We start from the raw sequence: 17350 nt of genomic DNA, 5'->3' as shown, positions 1-17350 counted from the left end.
AAACTGTGGTATATATGTGTAATAAGAATTGTAATGCAAAAAAAAAAAAGTACATGTATAAAGAAAAAGGAACAACCTTTGTCCTTGTGGTTTGAATGGCATTGGCTCTAGGGTGGGACAAGGCCTAGGACTGGCCAACCAGGGGACTCCATTTTCCAAGCTCTAAGGACACTGGGGTCCCGAGCTGAGTCAACCAAAGCACTCTTCTTCTGAGAGTTGGGTGGAATTACCAGGGAAGAGGCATTTTATTTTTTTGCCGGCCTATTCTATTTGAGATTGAAGCCAATATGGAGAAAAGCAGATCACAAGATGGAGAGAGACCTATTCCTGACATTGTTTGTAGCTGGATCCAGACTAGTACCCCTGAAGCCAGCTCCACAGGTTCTGTCAAAGTCCTGACTAATATAGACCTAGTCACAACAGGAACCAAAGCACAGGGACTAGACTCTGATCTTGAACCATTATTAAAAGTCTGAAGCCAGATACAGTCCTATGTACCTACAGTCCCAGCTACTCAGGAGGCTGAGACAGGAGATCATTGGAGCCCAAGAGTTTAGGAGCAGCCTAGGGCCCCCCCAAAATCTCTGAGTCTGACTCTTGAAAAAAAAAATATTTTTCACACACACACAAATACGCATGACGAGGTACTGATAGGGCCTTCCAATGCTGTATTTACCTATAGGCCTCAGTTTCCAAATCTGTGAGGTAGGGAAAATCAGTCCACCTCTTCCACCTCTGTGACTCCAGCTTCCCCAACACCTGAGCCTCTGGCTGAAGTGGGACACTGTGACCTCACGTTCTATCCTCAAGGACCTTTTGAATGGGAGACCAGAAACTGTGTACCTACTAGAAGTACTGAGCACATAAGAAAACAGATGTCAGCTCCAAGCTGCCCCAGGCAGAGACGATGGCAGGGGGAGGAGGGAGGAGGGAGGGAAACCTGGACCGGCGAGCAGCTATACCCAGAAATAAGGCACGGAAAAAATGAGTCCAGGTTTTCACTGTGAAATCTACACAGAAGCCAGGTGCGGTGGCCACGCCTGTGATCCTAATAGCCGGGGAGGCAGAGGCAGGAGGATCGCCAGTTCACAGCCAGCCTCAGCAACCTAGCACCTCAGGGACACCCTGACTCTAAATAAAATACAGAATAGGTCGAGTGCCCCTGGGTTCAGTCCCTGGTACCAAACAAACAAACAAAAAGCCTACAGAAAAGGATGAACCCTGCTAAGAATGATTTCCACAAAAATAAATGTAGAAATAAAAAATAAACCAACAAACCCCTTGGGACCAGCAGCCCCCCTTGGAGCTGGATGGAGGTCTTTGGGAAGCGTCCTCCTGGAGAGTGCGCTCGGGTGGAGGGCCATTGCTGTCAACGTCCTCCCTGTCCTGGGGGCCGAGCCCAGCTCCTAAGTAGGCACCCACGGCTAGGCACCCACGGCAGGGCAGCCCGGCGCCAGGCTACTCACCGTGGTGATGAACCTGTACAGCGGCTGCCGCCTCTCGGTGTACTTGACCGTGATGGGGCTGAGGTCATAGCGGAACCAGATGGCGGGGATGATGCGGCCCGTGTGGCTGTAGGCGACATACTCCTGCAGTGGGGAGGGGACCACTGTGAGAATCAGAAGCACAAACCCACCCGGTGGGCTGCCTGCCAGTGGGTGGGCGTGCACTGCAGAGGGTCCCCGAGCCCTGGGGAAGGGCCTCTCCTGTTTCCCGTGGAGCAGACTCCCCGGCCTCCTCTCCAGGCCCTGGACTCTGCCACTGGCATTGCACTCAGATGGCAGCCTTGGGGGACATTTTTGACTCTTAAGCTGTGGGAAATGGACCACATGACCGGGAAGCAGCATAGGAACTAAAATATGAATTTGAAAGCAGAGATGGATAAGGAAGAGATTTTTGGGGGGCTCAGGCTGAGTAGAGGCTATTTCCCCCTAGAACTTCTGAGCCAGGCAGAACCTTGCATTAATTCAACAATGGTGGGCTAGGCAGCCCAGACACGTAGGTGCTGGGTCCCTGAGGGGAGGAAGCCCCTTTCCCAGAGAGGGTCTCAGTCTGCAGCCTGCGGGAGGAGGCAGACCCCGGCCGTCCCCGATACTGCAGACCTTGACAGCCAGAGGCCCTGTCTGCCTCAGGGTTCCTGAGATGTGCACGTTGGGACCAGAGAGGTGCTAAGGGGCTGAACCTACAGAGTGGCTTTGGGCCAGCTCCTCCCTCCCTTGGGACCTTGGTTTCCCCATCTCAACTCTCAAGGGCCTGTAGAATCTCCAGTTTGGGCACTTGGGGTGCTGGGCGCCTCTGGGCTATTCCCACTATCTACAGCAAACGGAGACCTAAACTGGGGGACCTCCAACCCTCATCTCACACTGCTCACAGGGATAATAGGGAGAGGGCCGGACTTCCTGCTGAGGGCACGCTGAGCAAGCTGTTCTGGCCCTGGGCACTGGCCAGGCCTGGGGACAGGAGCCTGGAGCAAGACACAGCAGCTTCCTCGGGGGAGAGCTGATGGGGTTGTGTCTGCCTGGGTCACAGCCAGAGCTGCGGACAGAGGAAAGGAGCAAAAAATAGCCACGGTAAGCGTCACTGACCCAAGGCCTTCTCTGTGGCTGAGCACTTTTGCACACCGCCTCATTGAACAGCAGTCCTGTGACGTCACCATCTGACAAATGAGTAAACCGAGGCATGGAAAGCTGACAGGGCAGGTCCCAGGCCACACAGCTGGTGATGACTGAGCTGGGACTTGAACTGGGTGTGGTCCAGCATCCCTGTTCTTCCTGCTCAGACCACAACCATGTCCTGCGTCGCTAAGTTGCTGTCAGAACTTGAGGGTGATGCTACTATTGAATGTGTCCCTCAAGGTCATATGTTGTTGGTGTTTGGAGGTGGGATCACTGGGAGGTTTAGAGGAGGTCAAGAGGGTGGGGCCCCAAATGGCATCAGTGGCTTTATGAGGAGACCAAGGGAGTCTGCTTGCTCGGTCTCTCCAGGTGATGCCCTCCGCCAGGCTATGACGCAGCAAGAAGGCCCTCACCAGACGCCAAGCAGATGTCAGCGCTGTGCTCCTCAACTTCCCAGCCCGCAGAACCGTGAGCCAACTGAACGTCTCCTCCTCACCAGCCAGTTTCAAGTCCTTTGTTATAGCAACAGCAGATGGACTAAGATGCCCCCCTTGACACAGTGAACCAAAGAAACAGCACTGTCCTGCCGTGTTCCACCAGAATGCCCGTCTACAGTGGGTCAGGGTAGAGGGGCCCTCAGTCACCAATAGACAGCAGCTCTCCGGTGGGCTGACTCCACCGCTCCTTTTCAGACCCAAGTGGGTGACATAATCAAGAGGCCAAGCCTAGAGCCCAGGGGAACCAGGTTCTAATCCTTCCTCGGCCACTACCTAGTTCTATGACCACCGCTCCATTCCTTGGTGGCCAGATATGTAAAACAGGGGGTGTCCCCACTCCCAGTATCAGAGCTGCGAATGCTTGAGGAAGGACACAGGCTGAGAGCTTTGCAGGCCTGGCCCGTGGTGAGCACCCAGCAAACGACAGCACCCCTGCTCTGGTTGTTTTCAGCTGAGCTAAATGATCATGGCTCCTGAAGGGTTTGGTGGCCCTGGATCAGAAAAAGGCAAGTTCTGGTGGTAAATGGGAAGCCCCCACCTGTCCGGCTGGTATCTCAACCAACCAGCTTCCAGCACGTACAGCCCGTTGGCAGGTCATCTCTGGAGGGGCCCGAGGCGTCTGGGATCAAAGCCACTAACTGTTGGGCTGTCACATTCCACTCACTCATTCCATAACCACACTCTGCTTCCTGCCAAGATCTGCTCTTTCTCCATGACTCTGAGATCTGGGGTCCTGGGCCATCCCCGTTATTCCACAGCCAATCAATCAACAGCCAACCTGGCCCGATTAACCAGCCTCCCAAGTTTGGATAAAGCGCTTATCAGCTCAAGGGCTGGAGTGCGGATCACGGGCTCATCAATCAGGTTCTGAGCCCAACGGACCAGGACCAGGACCAGAGGCAGGACCCTGAGGCATCAGCAATCCTGGGACCTCAAACACTTCACACCCTTTCTCCTGGTTATATTTTCTCCCCTGGACTCTGAGACCCCCCACGATGGCAAGGATTGGGTCTTTTCATCTTTACCCAGAGTCAAGCCTGGAGGGAAGGTCCCCTCGCCCCAGGAGCCTGGAAGAAAATCAGCAGAAATCACAGGGCACAGCCGCCCGCCACCTCCGCCTTCTGCCGGCAGAGGGCGCACTCGACCACGGCTGGCAGCCGCCCACGCACCTTGTTGGCCACCGTGTACTGGTAGGAGTACCGCTGCTTGCCGTTCTTGTCCTCGTAAACCGTGGGCACGATCTTCAGGATGTAGTCGTGGGAGGCCAGGGCTGCGGGAAGCACGGGCAGGATGAAGCAGGGGATGGGCACTGCCTGGCTGACAGCTCTTTCTATCCCTTTAGTCCTGACACCCTGGCACTGCAGGGGGCTCTTTCCCCAGTGTCACCACCAAGCACCGCCCTGGATGCCAGGGACCCGAGAGTCCACCATCAGGATGTTCTCCTGAACTGTACATAATATTAAAATTCTGGGAACTGCCTAATGTCTAACAACAGGGCAGCCTCTAGAGTGGGTGCCGGGAGGGTAGACTCCCAGAGGTGTCATGCAGTGAGAAGAACCAAGGGACAGAAGAGGGTACACAGCACGTTCTGTGAGCTGGGACAGGAGGAGACATTCTCTCTAACGGGTGTGGGCACCTGTAAGAATTATCTAGAAAGATCCCAGGAAGCCCTGAGCAGCCTGGCCCTGGGGAGGAAGGCAGGGTTTGAGAGAGACCCCATCCACCGTGGGCGCTGCTCACATAGCTTTACTTGCAAACAAACAAGAGTTTTAGTTTTCAAAAGAAAAAGCTTGCCAACCAGAAAAGCCCAGTGACGTGAGCTGCCGATTCCTTTCCCCTTTGTCAGTGACTGGCCCTGGATCCTGCCACCTCAGCCCTGCCCTGCCCTGCCCTGCTGACACAACTCCGGCCCCTCCCCCACAGGCCGGACGGGGAGGTGCCTGGACCTGGCCTCACTCATCTTCTGGTCCCCAGAGCCCTGCGCAGGGCCTGGTACGGTCAGATGGCAGCAGATGCTTGCTGTATGAATGAACGGATGGAAGCTGCTGGCCCAGCGTGAATGGAGGAGCGGGTGAATCAGCTACTGAGAAGCATGAGGTCACCAGGGTCCAGCACCCAGCCGCAGCCCTGAGGCACCAGTCTTACCAGGGCAGAAAGAATCCTCCCGGGCCTTCTAGGATGCTAGGAGAGGCATCCAGGTCTGGGACCATGGGGCTAAGACAACACGGAGACCTAGACCTAAGACAACACGGAGACTCACCAGGCCAGTACAGGTCTAGTCCTGGACTCACTGGTGGTCCAGCCTGGCACACTTCCTCCTGGCCGCTGTGGAGTCTCCAGAAGGAACAGAATCAGGCTAACCCCTCAGAAAAACCTGGGGAAAGCCCTGCAGCCTTGGAGCTGGACCCAGGAAGCCCCACCTGTGTCCAATGGCTCTCAGCCCAGAGTATGAGGATGCCCTGGGATCGAAAGACCTCACCTGTGAAGAGCCAGGTCAGTGGGCCATGGGTGGGTCTCAGCATTTAATCCAGGAGCCCAAGACCACCCTGGACATACGGTGTCCCAAATGCGCACAGCATTAAACTCGGAAGGAATGAATGCCTTACCCAGATCAGACCTGTACTATCTTTGTTAGAACTTATGCAAAACTCAGCCGTCACAGGGAAACCTCACGGTCACCGTCACATCCACCTTCCACACAGGACTGGCTCACGTGCCCGTGTAGTGACTGCAGACAGGGGTTTGTATGGGGCCGCCCGTCTTCTTCTAACTCTCCAAGGAGTGAGTTTCAGGGACATCTTTTCAAGGCCAAGGCAAGGAACCCAAGCCCCAGGGAGCCTGTGTCCTCACCCGCATGTCCCCAGCACCTCGCCACAATAGGTGCTCAACATGCCTGACTGCCCAGGCCTTGATGGGGCCTCCCAGGACATGGGCACACAGGACGTCCTCGCCCCGCCCCACGGCCAGGGCTGATTGGCTCCTGTCTTCACTCTTCCAACAGCGACCCCGCAGCAGCGTCTCCCTAGGTCTCTCCCAGCTGTCCTGGTTCTTTCCAGTGCTCTTCTCTAGCAGAACCCGAGGCTCACAAGCTTTGATGCAGTTCCCCAGATGCCCACTAGAGGCAGGCACACGCGGGGGTTGGCGGAGGGCTCCTGGAGACCACAGGCTCATCTCGGGTCCCCTTGCGCCCCTCCAACACCATCAACACAGCGCCCCCTGGTTTCCTCTGCACCTCACCAGTGGGATGGGCTTCAAAGCTGCGCTTTCTTTGTCTTTTTTTTGGGCTGGAGCCCAGGCCTTGCACACACGAGGCAGGGGCTCTCCTCTTGCTGCACCTCCAACCCGCAGTTAAACCAGCAGCCTGCGTGTGTGAGTTGCACACCATTCAGTGCCACGACACAGGACACAATTCTGCCTAAGAACAGCCTAGGTGTGGCCATGGGAACTGTTCCCAAAGTGGACCACTGGCACCACAAAGGGGAAAGAAGAGAAAGGCTGGCACTTGGGCACCTGCAGTGCGACTCACGGACTGAGCCCTTGACAACCCCTTGCTGATCCTCATGGCAAGGCCCTGTGAGAGGTGGAAGGGATGCTCCCATCTTACAGATGAAGAAACTGAGGCTCGGGGGTTAGCAACTTCCAAGTTCCTAGTGCTGCGGAGTGGTGGAGCCTGACTCTGGAGTCCAAGGTCCCCCGTCACCACACTGCCACCTGATAACTGCTCCTACAAGTGATGTCCAGGTGTGACGGCTCATCACTCCTTAGCATGGCTCACACACCTGGTGGTTACTGGCACAGGCTGAGTCCTGGGGACAGACAGTGGGCAAGGCAGGGTCCCCAGTTCATGGGCTTATGTTTTTGCTGGAGCCGCAACAAAGAGCAACAAATGTCTGAAGGGACAGGTCATTTCCCAGGCTGGCACGTGCAGGGGGGAAATGGGCGTAATAACGCCGAAGAGTCAGCAGCTCATGCTCTGTGCGCCCCAAAAAACTAAAAACGACTTCTGCTCAAGGAGGTAGACTTCACAGGGTCACAGGGAGACAGGGGTTTGACTGACTGGTGGGCAGAGAGCGGAGGGTGTCTCCTTTCACCGCATCCTTGGCTGGGGGGGAATCAGAGAGCTCGGGTGAGGGGATGAGGCAGGTGACCTGTCCAGCATGGGGGGTGGCTAGAGCAGACAGGCCTGCTGGGCCCCTGTGTGTGAGCGTGCGTGAGTGTGGGGTGTGCAGCACCTGTGTGTGGTCTGGTGTGTGCAGATGGCTGTCCTCTTTCAAGGGAGAAGAGGGGAGGAGCCACTTCGGGTGGGAGGGGCAGGCAGTCAGGGGTGCTACCTGGGCCACCTCCAGAGATGTTCTCGCAGTGGCCTCCTGGAGCGAGAGTGGGATTGGGCCTGGCCATCACCCTCAGGCCAGTGTCTCCACTCAGAACTGCATGCAGCACTGGTGACAATCCTCCCTGCCTCCCCCTGTCCCTCCACCCTCCCTCCATCCCTTCTGCCCTCCTTCTGTCCCCTCTGCCCTCCCCCAGCCCCTCTGTCCTGTCCCCTCTGTCCACCCCATGTCCCCTTCCACCTGCAGTGGGGGGCTCCCGGGGCCAAGGGCCGTAGGACACTCACGGTTGGAGTTGAGTCTGTCGGCTCCCCCAAGGGCATTGAAAGCTCCGTGGACATTCTGGACCTGTGGAGAAGCACAGTGAGCCATGGGGACAGGCCCTGGCCGTGGGGCACTGGCCATGAGAGCCTGGTCTGGGGTGCTCATTCGTGGTTGAGGGGTCCAGCAGGGTTGTGGGGAGCAGGAGACAGCAAGGGCTGGGTGTGGGGAGGCAGTGGCCTTCCCCTGCGAGCGCCTAGTAGGTGCGCTGTTGCCGCCCCCCCCCGCCCCATGTCGCTCATTTACGGCCCTCACAATGTATCACTGGCCTGTTTCACAGAAGACCACCCCAAGGCCTGAGAGGCACCCAGGCTTGTCCAGCATCAGGCCACTGCTGAGCAGCTGAGCAGGCTGGACCAGGGCTGCCGGCGTCCAGCTGAGCTCTTCCAACAGGGACACACCAGCTCGGGTGACTCTGGACCCTGCACTCCTCCTGAGGCCCTGCCACCCTCTAGAAGGCCAGAGAGGAGGCTAGATGGGGTGCCCAGAGCTGGGGCCTCCCACTGTCCACTGCAGGGACAGACGGACTTGTGGAGAGACTCTTCCTGGGCACCTGGGCAGGCACCCACCAGGCAGGGGCAGTTGCAGAGTGGGCTACGGCCACGGCCACCTCTCGTTAGGGCTCGGTGGGAAATAGCTGAGCCGAGGAGGATGAGCACCCCGCAAGTGGAGCATGCCACCAGGGGACCCTAAGAGGGGACACGCAGCCAGACACCCTGGAAGGCTTCGTGGAGGAAGGGACACCAAGACTGGGGATGAGTCAGGCCAACGGTCTGAGCTGGAACCTGAGGAGCCTACAGAACCCTGGTGGCCCCAGGGGAAGGAGGGCAGGGGGCGGCCTCAGGAGCAAGGCCCCCACAGGGCAGGCTGCAGCCGGGTGGGCAGTGGGTGGTGACCCAAGATCGTCCTGATCCTCCCAGGCCCTCTGGCCGTGGTCACTGAGTAGCCCTTCAGAGCCACAGGCTTTCATCAGGCAGGAAGGGGAGTCTGCAAGGGAGGAGGAAGCCTGTCCCTGCGCTGCTCTGGGGCAGGGGTCCAAGCCTGGTTTCTGACCCAGGTGGAGGTGGGTGTGGGTGGAGGTCGGTGCCGGACGTTCCCTCCACACGGCGTCTGTGGCTCATCTCACGCTCACATGCACAGTGACCTGGTGAATGTGTGTCATCCCACAGGCTCCACCTGGGCAGGGGCCAGGCTTGGCCTCCTGGTGTGAGCCACGCCAGCAGCTAGTAGGTGCTCAGTGGGCGGTTCTTGGACAGACAGACAGATGGCAACGATGGGTGGATGGCCCTAAGCTGGGGGCGTGTTAAAGAATTTCTCACTAAGTCAGAATTCCCCACTAAGGACACAGTGTGGGCCGCTGTCCCTCAGTCCTGGCACGAGCACGTGTCGGGGTGCTGCTCTCGACACTGCAGGCAGGCCCCCCAGAAACGAGGAGGAGGAGCAGGGCGGAGAGGCAGAGTCTCAGATGGGCGGTCCCCCCAGAAGGCATTTACCTGTGCCCAAGGAGGACAGAGGGGACCAGGTGACACAGCTACTGTACCCTCACTCCTGGCCATGCCACCCCGAGTGTGCCCTGCTCACCTGTAGTGTATCCCCAAAGGACAGCTTGTGGATGATGTGCGTCATGTCTGGGTTCTGTGGCTGGGCCGTGGCACTGTGTGTGGACACGTGGAAGTTGCCAGGTACCTGGGAAAGAAAGGCAAGTTTCAGGAGTGTGGCTGTTCAGGATGGGATTCAGGGGCTGTGGTATCCAGGTGCAGCACAGGCAGTCAGACCTGGAGTCAGACTTGGGTTTGGATCCTGGCTCATATCATTTCCAGCTGTTTGACTTTGAAGGAGCCACTTCACCTCTCTGAGCCTCGGACTCCCCTCTTGTAGAAGGTGGGGCTTACAGTACCTACCTGAGGAGGGAGCTGGGGTAACCTTGAGGGAGAATGTGGGTGCCCCCCCACCCCGGGGCAACTGGCACGAAGCAGGACTTGAGACAGTGGCTGGTCCCCAGCACCCGCCACGGTCTCTGGGCTACAGGACAAGGGTCTTCCTTGAACTCCAACCAAGACTTCCTACCCAAGGATGCCCACCGCCCTGGACAGGGGAGCCCTGAGGACAGACTGTGGCAGCCTCATTCCTTCCCTGGGTCTCGAGGCGTGGCAGAGCCTTGCTCCAGGGAGGCTTGAGACAAGAACCTGTGGGCCCAGAGCTGACAGCCACAGGTAAAGCTTCGGGCGGTGACGGCTCCCCAAGACCTCCTTGCTCCTGCACAAGGCTCACCTTCCCCTCCTAGCAATGCAGACCAAGGCCCTGGGGTCACACCCAACATCCCGGCCGTCAGGAGCCCTGTCCACCACCTTCCCGCACACCAGTGCCTGCCCCTCTCCAGCCATCGCAGAGGCCCTGGGCCAGGCTCTGGACAGACAGCAACGGCAGCCTTGCCTTGGGCACTCAGCGCCTGCCTTGTCCCCACCTGGTCTAGGCCCTTCACTGACCAAGCTGGTCTCTCAGCTCCTCCCCAAACCCTCCCCGGCTGGCTCTCTGTCTGTGGTGTGGATGTGGCTCATCTCCCAGGGCTCGCGTTGGAGGCTTGGTCCTCCCTAGACGACGTGGGAGGTGGGGCCTTTGAGAGCAGGGCCTGAGTGGAGGGCCACAGGTCAGAGGGGACACTAAGGGACTGCTGTAGTTCTCCTGGGACCCTGGTTAGTTTTTGAAAGTGGGCTATAAAAATAGCAGAGCCAGACCCTCGGCTCACTTTGGCTTCCTGTGTCACCACGTGGTCCCTCTTGCACGCACTATGATGCCACTGGCCAAATGGATGGGGCTGCCCAACCCTGGGCTTTCAGCTTCCAGAACTGAACCAAATAAACCTCTTTACTTTATATCCATCCTAGCCTCAGGTATTTCATTATAGCATTGAAAAACTAGTACGTAGTTGAGTTCACATCCTCACGTGCTGGGTTATGGCTACTGGCAAGCATTCTGCCCTGTCCTCTCTGCCACTGTCACCTGTGCTCACACATGTCTGCCACATTGGCCTCCCTGCTCTGCCTGGGACATTGCCCAGCATGTCCCACCTCAGGGCCTTTGTGGCCACCACTTCTCCCTGGAATCCTCTTCACCATGGCCGACCCACCTCCTTTGGGTCTATGCTCAGGTGTCACCTCTTAGGCCTTCCTTGTTCCCCTGTCCACAAGAGCACCACAACCCTTAACTGCTAGAGCACTTGTCTTCTGTCTTATCTTGTCCATACCAGCAGGGACCTGTCTGCTTCGTCCCCTGCTCTCTCAGACCCGACCTGGACAGGTGCTTCCCTTACTGAATGAAGGAATGACCTCTGATCCTTGGCCTGGCACCTGGTCACTCTCTTCATATAGAAAAGGAAACTGAGGCTCACAGCAGTGAAGACACCCGCTAAGTCCCCACGTCGAAAGCTGCGGTCTGACTCATGTCCCTGGACGTGCCCCTTCCTCTGGCTCACATGGGGTGCACCTCTCTCAGTGGCCCTTGGTGACAGCACAGCGTACGGAACTAGGGGAGCTGGAGTAGCGGAGCCCCGAAAAGCAGGGGTGACGGCAGCAGGCCTGAGAGGGAGGCGGTCACGTGTCAAGGACCTCGGGTGTCACAGTGAGAAGGCCGGGGTCATCTCAGTGCTGACCTAGAGCACGTCTGCTCCAGGTGCACCCTGCGGAGCCTGAGCTTCAGGGCCGGGCCAGGCGGGCCGTGGACTGCAGTGGACGGGGCAGCCCATGGGGCCCGCCTGGGGCATGAGGAACAGCTTGGCCCTGCTCGGGGCCCAGAAAGCCAAGGGCAGCAGCAGCTGAGCTCTACACCTGGGCTCGAGACCAGCCCCGCTTCCTGGGGCCTCAGGCAAGGTGGTGGCCGCCCCGTCCCCACCAGAAAACAGGGAGTGAGGGAGGTGGCACAGAGCAGGTGGCAGTCAGTGGCTTGGCTTTGGGGATGAAGACACCTGTCATGGGGATCCGGGAGAAGTGCCCTGGAAGAGGGGGGGTGAAGGCGCCAGGCTCGAGGGGGGCACATTAGTCTTGAGGCTCTGCTGACTTGGCTTCGCTGACATAGGGAACATTCTCAGAACCTTCGCGGGGCTGGGGAGAGCCCGAGGGGGACAGAGCACCTGCCCAGCATGCACGAGGGCCACAAAACCCAGCTGACCAGGACGAGAACCTCCACCCACAGGCCCAGAGCTCCCAGCCCTGTGGCCGGCCCTCCCTGGAGGTAAGGAAGCCCCCAGCCACTCCTGGAGCTGGCCCCCCACCAGCACGGGCCTCCTGTGGACGGGGCCTCCTGTGGACGGGCCACGGGCACAGCTCAGACTCAAGGCTCCTAAGGCTAAGCAGGTGGGGGAGGCTGGCTCCAGGCATCTGCCGCCCGCGGTGGCCTCAGAGGCTGACTCAGGGATGGGCCCCTGCTGCACACAGCCATCACAGGTGCTGACTCATGCCAGCACCCGCCGGGCTGCAGAGGAGAGGACGTTGGTGACTGTGGCACCTGCGTCAGCATCTCTGATGCTTCCAGAGCTCAGGCTGAGCCTGCGCCTCCCCCTCCCCTCCCCTCCCCTCCTGGGGCTGCTGGGGGGGCCACCTGCGTCAGCCTCGGCGGGGCAGCGGGTAGCTGGGAATGTGAACCCCACAGGAGGCTGTGGTCCCCATGCATAGCTGCGCATCCTGATGGACGGAAAAGGGGGCTGTGACACAGTCTGGCCAGAGGCTGGGGGATGAGGGCGCAGGAGGTGGCTGTGGGGTCTCTGCTCTCCAAGGGTCTGGGCAGAGGGTGGCCCAGAGCACGGAGATGCACTGGCCACAGGACACAGCTGTGAGGCGGCAGCTGTGGGCAGTGGGCTTGGGGTCCTGGTGCCAGGCTGCCTGCGTCCAGGTCCTGGCCGTTGTCCTTGAGCTGGCTACTAAACCCGCCCCCCCCCAGGCTCATCTGCTCCAGACTCCTGTGGAAAGGGCTGGAAAGAGCCCAGTGAGGGTGGCCATAGCATGAGGGCTGGTGGGACCTTTCAGACCGGGCCCAGCCTGCTGGACATCTTCTGTGTCCATCTATGCTCACAGTAACTTGCTTGTGCCAGGTGGTGACCAGTGTGGGGTGGCTCACTGTCCAGGCCCTGCAGGGTGTGGTCCTTTCTCACAGCTGGGAAGCGGGTGCTGACCCCCAGTGGAGGAAGCAGAGGCTCAGAGAAACCAGAACGCCGAGTCTCCAACCAGTGGGCACCCCAGCCCGGGTTTCTGAACAAGGGTCTGCCTAACCCCAAAAGGGCAAGTTCTGATTCAGCCAGAGCAGCTGGGGCCCCAACGGAGCTTGTCCAAGGGAGCAGATGGCAGCTGGGGCACGGGAGCCAGGAGATGGAAAGATTTGGCACTTGGTGGTCTCCCGGGCACTGGGCGCGTAGACTCGAATCAACCCAGGCCCTTCCTGTCCCCTCTGGGGAGTGCACAGGTTCCAGCCCTGGTGGTCACAGCTCCCCAGGGCGGCCCCGTGACTGGGGGGCTGTGAGCATCTTCAACTTCCAGCCACTCGGAGCCTCATCCTGTGCCCTCCGCTCAGCATGTCCTTCATTATCTCCACGTCTGTCACCTAAAGTATGCGTCTGCTTGTCTGAGTGCTCACCTGAGCACTGGCCATCTGTGCAATAGACTGTGGCCGCTCCTCTCTGCCGGCAGCCAGGGCCGAGCGGGGGTAAAGGGCTCAGCAGCCTGGATGCACGGGAGAGCTAGTGCCCAGGGCAGCGACAAGAGCCCCTGGCGCGGGCAGGGAGGGGAGTGACGGCGTCCACAGGGGCCCACCTCATGGGATGTGGCTGCAGCAGATCCCCAGATGGTACAGCGGTGGAGCAGGGAGCCCGGGCCCACCTCCTGTCCTGCCAGCCTGCCATGGCCTCCCCTGGCCGTCCCCTCTCCAGGCCACCCCAGCTTTGGCCTGGACCCCACTACCCCTCGCCTCCCAAGAATGAGGCTCCTGCAGTGGCCCTTCTCTGCCCTTGTGGCCTTCCCTGGGCCATCCACAGTGCACAGGTGAGTGGCCCCTGACCTGTCCCCCTGCACCCTGCGGCACACCCTCTCTCTGACACACGTGGGCCACGTGACCTGCTGGGTGTCTGGGAGGTTGACGCGTTCCTGGTGTGGTCCCCCGTGTGGTGGTGCTGAGGCTGGCGGGGCTTGAGAGGTGGGCACAGCGGGAAGTGGCCAGGTCACGGGCACTGCCCTCAGAGGGGATTAATGTGCTTCTGCCCCTCCCCATTGCTCCTGGCTTCCTGTCCCTTGACTCCACCATGGTGACGCCATCCGTTGCAAGGCCTCCCCAGAGTTCAGTAGATGCCCACCAGGCTCAGATCTGAGAACTGAAGAGAAACCTTTCTTCTTTCCTTGTTCTGAGCAGGGGATCTCACTGTGTCACCACGCTGGCCTTGAACTCCGGGGCTCCAGTGACACTCCTGCCTCAGCCCCCGAGAGCTCATCTCTTTTTTTTCTGTTTTTGGAAGAAAACTTGCTCTCCTCTGGTGCACGTTGCTCACGCACAGTGGTGGCTCCTAGTGACATGCTCATAGTACAGGGGCCACTTGCTCAGCTTCACTCCCCGCATCTCCCCTTTCCTTCCCCCTCCCCCACCTCTTCCTTTAACCTCAGGGCCTCCTTCACTTTCCTGAGTCCCTTTTTTGTCCCCTCTAGATTCCACATGAGAGAAAACACGGGACACTGTCAGAGTCTGGCTTATTTTTTTTTAACATGATATTCTCCAGTTTCATTTATTTTCTTGCAGATAACATAATTTCATTCTTGTTTATGGCTGAATAAAACTCCATGATGCCTACATGCCACATTAAAAAAATCTTCTGCTCCTCTATTGATGATCTCTTATCTTTCTGAAGTGCCCGGCCTCAGGTATTTCATTATGGTAAAACCAACTTAGCCCATGTGTTTTCTAGATTCCAGAAACTGTCCAGCCCTTGCTGCCTCCTGACTGAGCACCCATCTCATATCTTTTGTTACACTGCCCGTCTCCCCAATTCTCAATGATGGGGTACACCAGAAATCGGTCCTCAAGTACATTTCTTTCAAGACCTGTGTTCTCAACAGTTTTGGTGACCCTTCTGCCAGTCTGACTACCCTGTTTTAAAAGTTAAAATGTTTTTAATGCACAAAGTTCCAGGATTACAAAGAAAAAACAATATATTTAAACAAGAATTAAAATATTAAAAACATCTAAACATTATTTCTTTAGTGATGCATCAAATAACAAGAGGGGGGAGGGGCATGTGACAGCTGTCATTTCAAAGTAGGGACGCCCCGATGTGGCACCACTGCCAGTTCACATCAGTGACAGCCACGGGCCTGCTGACAGCTAGTGTCCTGCCTGCACTCACTGCAGACAGAAGGGCTGCATCTGAGTCAGAGCTTGGCAAAAACAACATGTACTCCACCCCTGTCCAAGATCATGGGCCCTTGAGGTCACTCTGCTGTCCCTGGGGTACCTGCAAGTGAGTCCCCCGTCCTGTGTCAGAGGACGCCAGGTGTGGATTGAGGCTCCACGCTATCCCCAGATCAATGTAACATCTCCAGGGGACACTGGATGGACACCCCAGAGGACACCATAACTGAACTGTGGACCCCCAGCATCACGGGCCCCACATCAGGGAATCGAACCGCCCGGCGGCGGCGGGAAGAAAATGCCTAAGAGGCTTCTTCGTTCTCACCAGACCTGCCGCCCGATGCACGGTCACGTCCTGTCCACTCCACACCCCTAACCGGCCACGCTACGCCAATCCACTGACACAGCCACTGTCCCCGAGCCCCGCTCCAGGTCCCTAGGCCAGCCCCCACAGGTCCACCAGGTTGACCCTTCCTGTAAGGGTGGAAACGTCCTGCACCTGCGCTGACACAGTGGCCACCAGCCCCCTGTGGCTAGTGAGACTGAGGGACTGAATTTTATACTTTGTTGAATTTCAGCTAATTATGGTTTCAGTAGCCTTCGGGCCCACTGTGGAGAGATTACATGCCTCCTCTGCCTGAACACGAGGACCACCAGACAGCCCAGATCATGTGCACAGGCGGACCCCGGGAAGCAGCTGATCTGCACAGAAGCCCCAGTGCACCAGGCCTCCTAGGATCCCACCCCTGTTGTCCTCTCCCACCCTGCTCCTGGGCTGCAGCACTGTAAAACCCATAAGTGACAATGTCCCCACAGCAAGCTTCAAGAAGGCCCAGAGGAGGCAGAAGGTGGAAGGGCACTCTACCCGGGAGCTACACCTCCAGAGCTTTCTAGTTTTTATTTTGAGACAGAGTCTTGCTAAGTTGCTGAGACTGGCCTCAAACTTGTGATCCTCCTTCCTCAGCCTCCTGAGTCACTGGGATTACAGGTGGCCACTGTCCTGGCTAGAGGGTCTAACTTTTTTTTTGGTACTGGGGTTTGAACGCAGGGGCACTTAACCACTGAGCCACATCCCAGCCCTAGAGTGTCTAACTTTTAAGAGTCAGAAATATGGACACTTTGGATCTGTTGGTATTAGCTCTGATGCATTTAAATGTGGAACAGGAAAAACACAGCTTGTTTTTCCGGCTAGATGTGGCCAGTGAGTTAGCAACCTGCATTCAGGTGATCAGGGGTCACAGGAAGGGCATTCTAAGCAGAGACCGCAAGAGGCAAGCAGAAGCCAGGAGCCACCAGTGGCTGGCTGGGTGGCACTAGGAAGGTGGCTGTCGGACATGGGGCAGCTGTGGGACCTGGGTCTAGGCATCCTGTAAACAGCTGCAAGGCTCAGGGTGAAATGCCAAGCTGAGCAGAGAAGGCCCGGGCCTACCGCCCCCTGCTGGCTCTGAGCCCCCCATCCTCCCAGGTGGGACTGGGTCCCTTGTTTCTAAGGACAAAACAACAGGGACTTTCAAAGTCACCCCATCCACTCCTCCCTGGGCCCAGCTGACACTCCCAGCCCAGGGACGCAGGCGCCACTCACTGCCTGGCCCGTGACCAGCCGGGGCACAGAAGGTGCCGGATACATGTGTGGAATGAGGAGCCTGTGTGGGCTCAGCTAACTGCCACAGAACTTTGGAAGCGGGGAGACACACACACACACACACACACACACACACACACACACACACACACACCACGACACAACCCTGTGTCATTATTACCCTATGTCCTCAACCTGAAGGAGCTGGGCCAAGTGGCCTCTGGGGCATTGCGGGGCATGAGGAGAACCAGAGCTGGGACCAGAACCCAGGGCTCCAGGCTGCCGGTTCTGGGGAAGGAGCAGTCCCTCCTGAGAGGGCTGCCGGGCTCAGGGCCACGGGAGCCTGGAACTGCCCCCAGGTTCTCAGGAACCAGCCGGCGCTGGGCCCCGACTCCCAGCTCACCTGGGGCTCTGTCGGGGTCCAGCTTTGGGGGCACACAGCTCCCAGATGGTTTCCAGGGGGAGGGGACAGGGAGCAGGCAGGGGCCGGCGTCTCCTACCTTGTTGATGCTGAACTGCCCCTCGAAGCGGCAGCCCACCCCGTTGTTGAGCGGGATCTTCATGGAGTTGTCGATGTGGCCCACCTCGTGCCGGCCCATCTCGTCCTGGATGTCCAGCCCGACCACT

The 17350-nt window shown here is 58.3% G+C and overlaps 1 protein-coding gene across 3 annotated transcripts in view; it reads right to left on the bottom strand.

The window, feature by feature from the left end:
- The window catches only part of Ergic1 (endoplasmic reticulum-golgi intermediate compartment 1), a 73170-nt gene that overhangs the window by 10803 nt on the left and 45017 nt on the right, over window positions 1-17350 (bottom strand). For all 3 annotated transcript variants that reach the window (XM_078052455.1, XM_078052453.1, XM_040273758.2), the window contains exons 5-9: window positions 17224-17348; window positions 9343-9447; window positions 7728-7788; window positions 4282-4382; window positions 1467-1589 (exon numbers count right to left, since the gene is read on the bottom strand). In XM_078052455.1, coding sequence (XP_077908581.1) covers window positions 1467-1589; window positions 4282-4382; window positions 7728-7788; window positions 9343-9447; window positions 17224-17348 — 515 coding nt within the window. The remainder of the gene's footprint in view (window positions 1-1466; window positions 1590-4281; window positions 4383-7727; window positions 7789-9342; window positions 9448-17223; window positions 17349-17350) is intronic.

Source organism: Ictidomys tridecemlineatus, chromosome 1 (assembly GCF_052094955.1).
Source record: "Ictidomys tridecemlineatus isolate mIctTri1 chromosome 1, mIctTri1.hap1, whole genome shotgun sequence".
NCBI lineage: Eukaryota > Metazoa > Chordata > Mammalia > Rodentia > Sciuridae > Ictidomys > Ictidomys tridecemlineatus.
This window is presented reverse-complemented; position numbering and strand designations above follow the sequence as displayed.